Source organism: Rattus norvegicus, chromosome 6 (assembly GCF_036323735.1).
Source record: "Rattus norvegicus strain BN/NHsdMcwi chromosome 6, GRCr8, whole genome shotgun sequence".
Classification (NCBI taxonomy): Eukaryota; Metazoa; Chordata; class Mammalia; order Rodentia; family Muridae; genus Rattus; species Rattus norvegicus.
The window spans coordinates 140,205,987-140,216,749 of NC_086024.1; the positions used below are offsets into that span (position 1 = coordinate 140,205,987).

Here is a 10,763-nt window from a genome sequence, read left to right on the forward strand (position 1 = left end):
CTCAGTCATAACATTTTGTCTAGTATACATGTAAACTGTCATTTCATAGTTTGTTTTTCTAGGTAATAATATTTTATTGTTTATATTTTTCATTAAATTATTTATTTATTTACTTTAATCCTAATGAATTCTTTCCTTCCTTCTTCTCCCCTCAGTTTCTCCCTCTTTTTTTCAAATTCTCCAGTCTTTTTCTTTCTTTCTCCTCAAAGAATGATACTTATCCCATGAATATCAACTTCCCTTAGCCTATCGGTTTGAAGTATTACTAGGCTCATTTTCTTCTACTGAGTGTAGAAAAAAAATACACTATATGGAAAAGGAATCCAAGGCTAGCAATAGAGTCAGAGAAAGCCCCAGCATCTGTGATTTGAAGATCCACATGAAGACCAAGTTGCCCATCTGTTTCATAATTATACAGGGTCTGTGTCTATTTAAGCACTCTTTGGTGTCCAATTCTCTGTGAGTCGTCCTGGGAGGATGTTATGTGATTCTGTACCTTGGTTGTGATGCTTTTGACCTTTCTGATTTCTTAAATAACCCCCCATAGGAAAAAGATTGTGAAATTTCTTCCTAATGATTGACTGTAAGTCTTTCCATTGGTTTACATCAGCCACACACAAGTAAAACATTTGACATGACATTTATGTCAGACTCCTTTCTGCAAATATAGATAAATATCATTAATAGTGTCAGGGGTGGTCTATCTCATGGCATGGTTCTCAATTTCAGCCAGCCATTAGTTGGCCATTTTCCTGGATTCTTATTTAACATTGTCTCTGAACATCTTGTATTTAGGACAAGTTGTGTGTCTAAGGTTTTGTGGCTAGATTGATATTTCCATCCTTCAACTGTAAATTATGTCTCTTTTACAAGAGGGAGATTCTTGAGATCCCATATCACCTACTGATCAAAGTCTTAGCTAGGGTTACCTAGAGTTCAGGGAATTTTCATTGTCTCTGTTTTTTTTTAAGCTCTTTTCAGAAATCCCCCACACCATTCCAGTTTCCCACCAGTAGAAATATACTAGTTCACCAGGGTTCAACGGGCTAAACTGTTGAGGTAATACTCAGTGACAGAACATGTTGAAAATGTGGTAATGATTGACAGAGGAAGGCATCTTCAGTCAAAATGTATACACATACATGCACATGCACACACACACACAAACACACAGAAGCACATGCACACACACAAATCTGTGGATAGAGAACCTGTGTAATAAACAAACACAAACACATAAACAAATATCATATAAAATGAAGAAATTTGAATAAATATGTAGATTCTTCAAAGATTACTAAGCACTGTATTTGCATTGAGAATCCCTGAATGTGATATTTAGTGGTAGCTCAAATTCAAGGACACATAAGGAGCAGGGATTGAAGCAATGGCTAACCCATACCTGGCCTCATCAGAGGCCCATCCCATGGGCAAGAACTACTCTCTGACACTAATACTGATACCGATATGCTTGCTGACAGGAGCCTAGCATAACTGTCATTTAAGAGGTACCACACAGCTGCTGACCAAAATAAATACTGAGACTCAAAGTCTTCAAAGGTTCAAAGTCACTATTTGGACCTTCTGTCATGATGTGACAACTGGAAGGTCTCAACCATGCAGAAAGCATAACAGTAGAGGTCTTGACTAAGGGCAGGGAGAAGAGTCACAGAAAACTAGGGTGGTAAGGTAGGGCTCTAGGTTTATATAATAGGGGAGATTCTCTAGGAGTTAAAAATGAAAGGTCATTATATTGGCTTCCTTACTTTGTGGGACAATGGAGAACCCATAACAGTCTGTGGTTGGGATTTGTCTGGTACTTAGGAACAGGTACCAGGAAAAGTTCAAGATACTAGCTAGAAGGGTAGATAATGATTTGGGGATTCCATATTGGTGAAGAGAACTGAGGAATTGAAAGGGCTTTACCTGAGCCTCTCTAGCCTGTGAGACCTTAACTATTGGGCTGTTTCTACAGCACCTGGAATACCAATTGTAACATTCACTCTCATTTTTGATATGTTCACTATGAACTGAATATTACATTAATATGTGTGAATCTGGAGGACACTTTTCCAATGACTATCAGGCACTTTGTTATCGAGAAGAACACAAAAGCTCATCGGAAATAAATTAAAATTAGGGCAAGCTGATCATAGATTGAGCAGTGTTAATAATAAGACTAATGAATCAGATGAGAAGTATTATTTTAATAATAATAATAGTAACAACAATAATAAAATATATGGAGGTTGGCCACAGTTAGAGATAACATCAAATGTTCTTCAAGTACAGAGAGTAGATCTTATTAGTTATAACTCAAAATGACAACTGTGTCTTCATTTAATTGGGCAAATGTGTTTGAAATCTTCATGTTAGATAAGATGAATACAATTGACCTGAAACATCAATTAAGTACAGTAAATAGCAGAAATGTTAGTAAAAATGTAGTCATGTAAATAACAATGCATTATGAAATCTCTCTATCCTCACCAACGCAATGTTCCATTGAGTTTTCTTCATAAACATTAACTCAATAATCTATTCTTTTTGAGCCTATTAGATGAGAGAAAAATTTAAAAAATTCTTCCAGTGTGTGAACAATCAAGTTTAATATAATATGATTTCGAGGAACATGCTCTAAAGAATTTTCTGTCTGGAAGGAAATTCAAATTTCTAAAATTAAAACACTTGCTCATACAGCCTAGGCTTGAACCCTCTAGATTCTAGAAGTGATCCTGGTAAGACTCTTTTGGTCCTTGTCGCCCCACTGCTGGTCCTGAGCATCCCTGCAGGGAGAATTTTGTCCAAATTCACATTGGACTTCCCTCCCTGTGTCTATGGCACTTAAGTACATGGCAATATCATCAGTTTGCAAACTGCTAAGAAGTTGACTGCCAAGAGTCTAAGGTTTTACAAAAGGGAGGGAGTTCACAATGAAGCCTTAGGATATTTAAGGTTGTTTTATACTTATTTATAGTTCTTTATATGAGGTACTTATTCTTAAATGTTTCTTCAGTAATTAAGATTTTTCTACTGTACAAGCAGACACTCATTAATGGGTCATTTTTATTGGTAATACAATTTTATTGTTTATAATTGTCATTAAATTATTCATTTATGTATTATGAAATCTTTCCCTACTTTTCCTTCCAGTTTCTCTCTCATAGTTTAACTCCTCTGGCCCCTTTCTCCTTCTCTCCTTAGACAATGGGATTCCTCCCATGGATATCAAATTGCCTTGGCCTATCTACTTGTAGTATTACTAGGCTCATCCTCCCCAATGAGGCTAGAAAAAACCAGACAAGTTAGGAAAAATAGTCTAAGGAAGACAATAGAGTCAGAAACAGCCCTAGAAACTGTGGTTTGGAGTATGACATATAAACCAAACTGTACATTTGTTTCGCATGTTGAGAAGGCCTAGGCCTATCTCATGTATGCCCTGTGGTTGGTGGTTAAGTCTCTGTGAGTCCTTATGACCTGATGTCTATACATTTTCTTGGGATCTCATTGTAGATTCTTATTTCTTAAAAATCTTTCTTCCCTCTTGCAAAGGATTCCACAATCTCTTTAAAAACAAATCCTAAGGTTTGGCTTTGGGTCTCTGTACTAGTTTCCATCAGCTGCTGGGTGAAACATCTGATATGACAGTTATGCTAGGTTCTTTTTGCAATTATGGTAAAATATTATTAATAGTGTGAGGGGTGTACACTTTCATGGAATGGGTCTCAATTCAGGTCAATCATTGCTTGATCATTCCCTCAGATTCTTCTACAACTTTACTCTGAACATCCTGCATGTAGAACAAGTAGTGTGTGTAAGGTTTTGTATCGGGGTTGGTGTCTTCATCCTTTACTGGAAATTATGTTTTGTTACAGGAAGAAGCTTCTTCAGATTCCATTTCACCTATTGATCAGAATCTTAGCTAGGCCTACCCTTATAGATTTTAGGGAATTTTCATTGTCCCTGGTTTCTAGCTCATTTCAGAATTCCAGTTTTCTTACATGGAAACATGATCAATATGGTTCACTGGACAAACAGGAGTACCAGCTGGTAAAGTAACGCCCAGGTACAGAACATTTCTAAAAATATTTTACTGATTTGACAATGGAAGCTATCTTCTATCAACATGTACAGAAACACATGCAGTCACATACACCATACTAAATAAACACACAAAAGAATGTCATATGGATCTTGGGAAATTCAAGCACTAGTGCTTAATATCCACTCTTCTGTGAGAACATACCATGTATTTCTGTGTGTGTGTGTGTGTGTGTGTGTGTGTGTGTGTGTGTGTGTGTCTTTAAGAGGAAAGAGAGAGAGGGGGGGAGAGGAAGAGAGAGAGAGAGAGGACAGAGAGAGAAGAGAAAGAGAGATTGGGGTACCACAGTCAGGATGATATTTTCTAGTTCCATTTGGCTATGAATTTCATAAAACCATTGTTTTTAATAGCTGAGTAGTTCTCTATTATGTAGATGAACCACATTTTCTGTATCCATTCCTATTTTGTGGGACATCTGATTTCTTTCCATATTCTGGCTAATATAACTAATGCTTCTATGAACATAATGGAACACGTGTCATTGTTATATGTGGGAGCGTGGTTTTGTAGCACTATGTCCAATTTTCTGAGGAACTGCCAGACTGATTTCTAGAGTAGCTGTACCAGATTGCAATCCCACCAACAATGGAGAAGTGTTGCTCTTTCTCCAGATCCTAGCCAGTTTCTGCTGTCACCCGAGTATTTGATCTTAGCCATTCTGAATTATGTGAGGTGTAATTTCAGCATTGTTTTGATTTGACTTTCCCTGATGACTGAGGATGTGGGATATTTCTTAAGGTGATTCTCAAAATTTTGATACTCCTCACTTAATATGTTTTAGGAGGGTTATTTGATTCTCAAGGGTCCAATTTCATGTCACCATCATATTAAGAGGAACACAAACAAATTGATCTGAGGGAAAGTGAATAATGGTAGGTTGATAATAGCTTGGGCTGCATAGAATGAGAAGACTTGGTAAGTAGTTATGAAGGATTGTTTCAAGAATAATATATATGTGTGTTGGCTACAGTTAATAGCATCATATTATTTTCCTCATGTAAGGATTAGAGATCCTATGACTTAGAATTCAGAATAATAACTGTGATCATTGAATTTGGAGATATGATTCAAAACTTCATGTTAGAGAAGATGAAAAGAATCAATTGCAAACATTATTTATGTGAAATTTTACTTAGTTGTCATGTAAGAAACAATATAGTACCAAATTGTCCTAGTTATACATTCCCACACAATGTTCAACTGAGTTTTCTTTGTAAATATCAGTTCAATAACTTGTTCTCATTAAATATTGATTTATTAAAGAAACATGTAAAAATTCTAGTGCGTGAACACACAATTTCTTTAAAAATATATAACACTGAAGAGAAGGCTCTAGAGAATTTCCATGGTAGAAGAGTTCACATTTCTAACATTAAAACACATGCACATATAACATAGGCTAACACTTCCTAGAGTCTGAAGTGATCCTGGAAAGTACCTGTTGGTCTTCACTGCCCTCTGCTGGTCCCAAACATCCCTGTAGGAGTTTTTGTTCAGATTCACAATCAACTTCCCTCACTGTGTTTCTGCACAGTAGTACACGGCTGTGTCATCAGTTTGCAGACTGTTCATTGTTAAGAAAACTTGGCTTTTGGAGGTATCCCTGCTGATGCTCAGTCGAGATTTGAGAGCAGAATTATAATTTGTGCTTCCATCACCCCATATTATTCCCATCCACTCCAGACCCTTTCCCGGAGCCTGGCGAACCCAGTGTACACCATAGCTGGTTAATGAGAACCCAGAGACAGTGCACGTCACAGATAGGGTCTGTGTTGTTTGCACCAGGCCAGGTCCTGTCTCCTTCATCTGCACCTGGGACAGGACACCTGGGGACAAGCAACATCACCATTAGTCATACATCTAACTGTCATGTCTGAGTTCCTCATCTGAAACTCTGAAACACTTACAGCTTGGAAAGGTCACCAGGCAGAGGAGGAGCGCCAGGACAGCCATGTTCTAATAAAGGCACAAATGAGAAAAGCATGAGGTTTCTCAGCTAGGCCTGGACTTTTATCCTCAGTTTGCACACTGCTTTGCATTGTGGGAGGTTCCCAAGAGGATAAAAGCAAGCACTGTACAAGCCTTCCAGTTTTCCTTCCAGTTGGGAGAAATTTGCCTTGTGCTTTGTAGAGCACCTGGACAGGAAAATAAGGAACATTTTTCTGTTACTGTCTAAAGTTCAAATTATAGCTAAAGAGGAAGTTATAGGATTCAAACTGTGCAGGTCTAGGAAGAAAACATGAGAATGTTCACAGTAAATGAACCCACATTCATGAAGTGCAGGCTAAATGGTATCCCTTGTCCTATGTGCATTTTTAAGTAGATTGTAAATTTATTATTCAAATAATATTTTTGGCATGCTGTCCAAGTTACATGTCCTCTCCTGTAGGCTGCTCTGCAATGTGACTTTTGTTTTCTCAACATAAATGTGAATTTTTAACTGGTAATAATAATAATAATAATAATAATAATAATAATAATAATAATAATAATAATGCCATTTCCTCTTTTTTTATACTCCAGATTTTATTCCCCTCCTGTTCCATCCCCCCCCCCTGTTCCACATACCTTAGATCTTCACTGACCCCCTTCCCACTGTCTCCACTAGGGTATCCCCACAACACCCATGCCACCAGACCTCTAAATGCCCTGAAGTTTTCAGTCTCTTGAGGATTATGTGCATCTTCTCTTACTGAACCCAGATCTGGTAGTCCTCTGCTGTATATGTGTTGGGTGTCTGATCTGAGCTGGTGTATGCTGCCTGCTTGGTGACCACTGTCTGAGAGATCCTGTGGGTCCAGGTTAATTGAGACTGCTGATCCTCTTACAGTGTGGCCCTTTTCCTCAGCTTGTTCCAACTTTCCCCTAATTCAACACAGTGTTCAGCAGCTTTAGTTCCTTGGTTGGACACAAATATTTGTAACTGACTCTTTTAGCTGCTTGTTGTGCCTTTCAGAGGGCCGTAATGCTATGTCCCTTTTAATGAGATCTCTTAGCCTCAGAAATAGTTTCAGGCATTGGGTCTTCCATTGACCTGGATGCCATTTTAGGCCTGTCACTCTACTTCTATTCCTCATGCTTTTCTCCACTTCCATCCCTGCAGTTCTTTCAGACCAGAATAAGTATGAGTCAGAGTCTTGACTGTGGGATATAAAACCACATTCTTTACTTGATAGTCAGTTTTTCTGCTCTAGCCACCTACAAGTGGCTACCTCCCAAAGTTGCCTGTTTCCCTTCTACCCACAATCCCTCAGGGTTAAGTCCTTTTCTCCCACCCAATACTAGATTATGTTCCTGCTTTACCCCCTCCACCCCACTACTTTTCCCTGGAAGTTCCTCCCTACTTCACCACTGTGTTTGCTTTCATCTCCCTCCAAAGTTAGACTGAGGCATCCTCCCTTGGGCCCTTCAGCTTGTTGATCTTTTCAAGTTCTGTGAACTGTATCTTATGCACTCTCTAACTATTTTTTTCTAATATCCACTTATTTGTGAGTACATACAGTGCATGTACTTTTGGGTCTGAGTTACTTCACTCAGGATGATATCTCTAGTTCCATCCATTTGCCTACAAAACTCAGGATATCCTTGTTCTTAATAGCCAAGTAGTATTCCATTGTATAAATACACCACATTCTTCTGTCCTGGGACATCTGGTTGTTCCAAGCTTCTGTTTATCAAACATAAGGCCACTATGAACAGAGTGAAACGTATGCCCTTGTGGCATGGTGGGGCAACGTTTGGGTATATTTCCAAGAATGGTATTCCCGTGTCTTCACGTAGAAATATTTTCACTTTCCTGAGGAATTTTCAAATTGATTTACTGAGTGGTAGTATCTGTTTAAAATCCCAACAACAATGGAGGAGTGTTCCTTTTTCTTCACATCTTTGCAAACATGTGCTGCCACCTTAGGTTTTGATCATAGCCATTCTGTTTGGTGTAAGGTGGAATCAAGTGTTTTGATTTGCATTTATCAGATTTCTAAGGACTTTGTACATTTTCAGTAGCTTCTCAGTCATTTGAGATTCCTCTGTTTAGTTCTATATCCCATTTTTTTTGGGGGGTTGGCATATATCTTCTTGAGTTCTTTATATATTTTGGATATTATCCCTCTATTGGATGTGGGGTTAGTGAAGATTTTCTCCCAATCTGAAGGTTGCCGGTTTGTTTTATTAACTATGTCCTTTGCCTTACAGAATCTTTCCAGTTTCATGCAGTTCCATTTATCAAAACTTGATCTCAGAGTGTGGTTTAGGAAATTCCCCCCTGGCACAATGATTTCAATGCCTTTCCCCACTTCTTCTTCTATTGGATTGAGTATATCTGGTTTTATGTTGAGGTTTTGCAAGGTGACAAATATGGATCTATACATGGTCCTTTATGTATACTATCATATTTTTCTACATACAGACATCAGTTAGACAAGCACCATTTATTGAACATGCTTTCTTTTTTCCATTGTATATTTTTGACTTCTTTGTCAAAGATCAAGTGTGGGTACATGTGTGGTTTTACTTCTGGGTCCTCAATTCTATTCCACTGATCAACCTGTTTGTCTCTGTACCGATACCATACAATTTTTATCACCATTGCTTTATAGTAGAGCTTGAGGTCGGGGATGGTGATTCCCTCAGCTATTCTTTTATTCATATGTTTTTCACTCTTCTGGGTTTTCTGCTTTTCCAGATGAATTTGAAAATTGCTCTATCCATGTCTTTGAAGAATTGTGTTGGGATTTTGACTGGGATTGCATTGAATTTGAAGATTTATTTTGGTAGGATGGACATTTTTACTATGTTAATTTTGCCAATCCATGAGCATGGCACATTTCTTTATTTTCTGAGATCTTCCTCAATTTCTCTCCTGAGAGACTTGAAGAGTTGTTTTCATACAGAGATTGTACTTGTTTGCTTAGAATAACCCCAAGATAGTTTATATTATTGTGAAGGGTGTTTTTTCCTAATTATTTATCAGCCTGTTTATAGTTTGAATAAAGGAAGGCTACTGAGTTATCTGAGTTAATTTTTCAACCTGCCACATTGCTGAAATTGTTTATCAGCTAAGAATTTTGGGGTCTCTTATGTATACTATCTTATTATCTGTAAGTAATGTTACTTTTAGTTCTTCTTTGCCAAGTTGTATCCCGATGATCTTTTTTGTTGTCGTTTTTGTTCTAGCTAGCACTTTGAGATCTATCTTGAATCTATATGAGGAGAGTGGCATATTAGCTTGTCCGTGATTTTAGTGGGATTGCCTCAAATATCTCTGCTTTTAATTTGATATTGGCTTTGTTTTGCAGTAAATTGCTTTTATTATGTTTAGGTATGAGCCTTGAATTTCTGATCTCTCCAGTGCTCTTAATGAAGGGGTGTTCTCTTTTGTCAAGTGATATTTTTGCATCTAAGGGGATGATAATTTGATGTTTTTTATATAGTCGATTATGTTAGTGGATTTATATATATTGAACTAACCTTGCATTCTTCACAGGAAGCCTACTTGACCATGTTGAATAATGGTTTTATTTGTTCTTTGAATTGATTTTCAAGGAATTTATTGAGTATTATTTATTGATATTCACAAACTAGAGTGGTTTGAAGTTTTCTTTTTAGGTTGGTTCCTTGTTTAGTTTAGATGCAGAGTTACTGTGGCTCCATAGAAGGAATTAGTTAGTGTTCCTATTGTTTTTATTTTATGGATTAGTTTGAGGAATATTGACATCAAGTCTTCTTTGATGGTCTGGTAAAATTCTAAACTAAATACATCTGGCACTGTTTTTTTTTTTTTTTTGGTTGGTAGATTTTAAAGACTTCTTTTATGTTATGGGATATGAGACTGTTCACATAGTTTCCCTGCTCTTGAACTATATGAGGTATATTTCTAGAAAACCATCCATTTCTTCTTTTTCTTCCAATTTTGTTGAGTATCGTCTTTTGCAGTAGGATCTGTTTTTTTTTTTTTTGTTTTTTTTTTTTTATTTCCTACATTTCTGTTTTCATGGCTCCCTTCATTTCTGATTTCATGAATTTGGACACTCCCTGTGGGCCCTTTAGTTAGTTTTACTAAGAATCTGTCTAACTTGTTTATTCTCTCAAAGCACCAGCTTTTGGTTTCCTTGATTCTTTGCATTGTTTTCTTTGTTTTTACTTGGTTGATTTCATGCCTGATATTGACTATTTCTTGCTGTCTCCCCCTCTTGAGTGAGTTTGTTTCTTTTTATTCTATTGCTCTCAGGTGTGCTGTTAACTTGCTAGTATAAGATCTCTCCAGTTTCTTTACCAGGGCACTTAGTGCTATAAAATTTCCTCTTAACACTGCTTTTATTGTGTCTCATAAGTTTGGGTCTGATGTGTGAAAATTTTCATCAAGTTGAAGGAAGACTTTAAATTTTTTACTTAATTCTTCCCTGACTATGTTATCATTGAATAGATAGTTGTTCAGTACCAGTTGCATGTGAACTTTCTCTTAGTTTTGCTGTTATTGAAGATGAGTCTTAGAGCATAGTGTTCAAATAGGATGCATGGGATTATTCTAATCTTGTCTTGGTTGAGGGTTTATTTTCTGGCCAATTATGTGGTTTATTTGTTAGAAGGTACTATGAGTTGATAAGAAGAAGATATATTCTTTTGTTTTGGGATGAAATGTTCTATAGATAACTGTTAAATC

At 37.0% G+C, this 10,763-nt stretch overlaps 1 gene segment (V, D, J or C); it reads right to left on the reverse strand.

The window, feature by feature from the left end:
* Positions 1-5,617: 5,617 nt before the first annotated feature.
* LOC691815 (Ig heavy chain V region PJ14-like) lies at positions 5,618-6,089 on the reverse strand. The segment is given in 2 exon segments: positions 5,618-5,928; positions 6,010-6,089. Coding segments are annotated over 2 exon segments (357 nt in total).
* Positions 6,090-10,763: the final 4,674 nt, after the last annotated feature.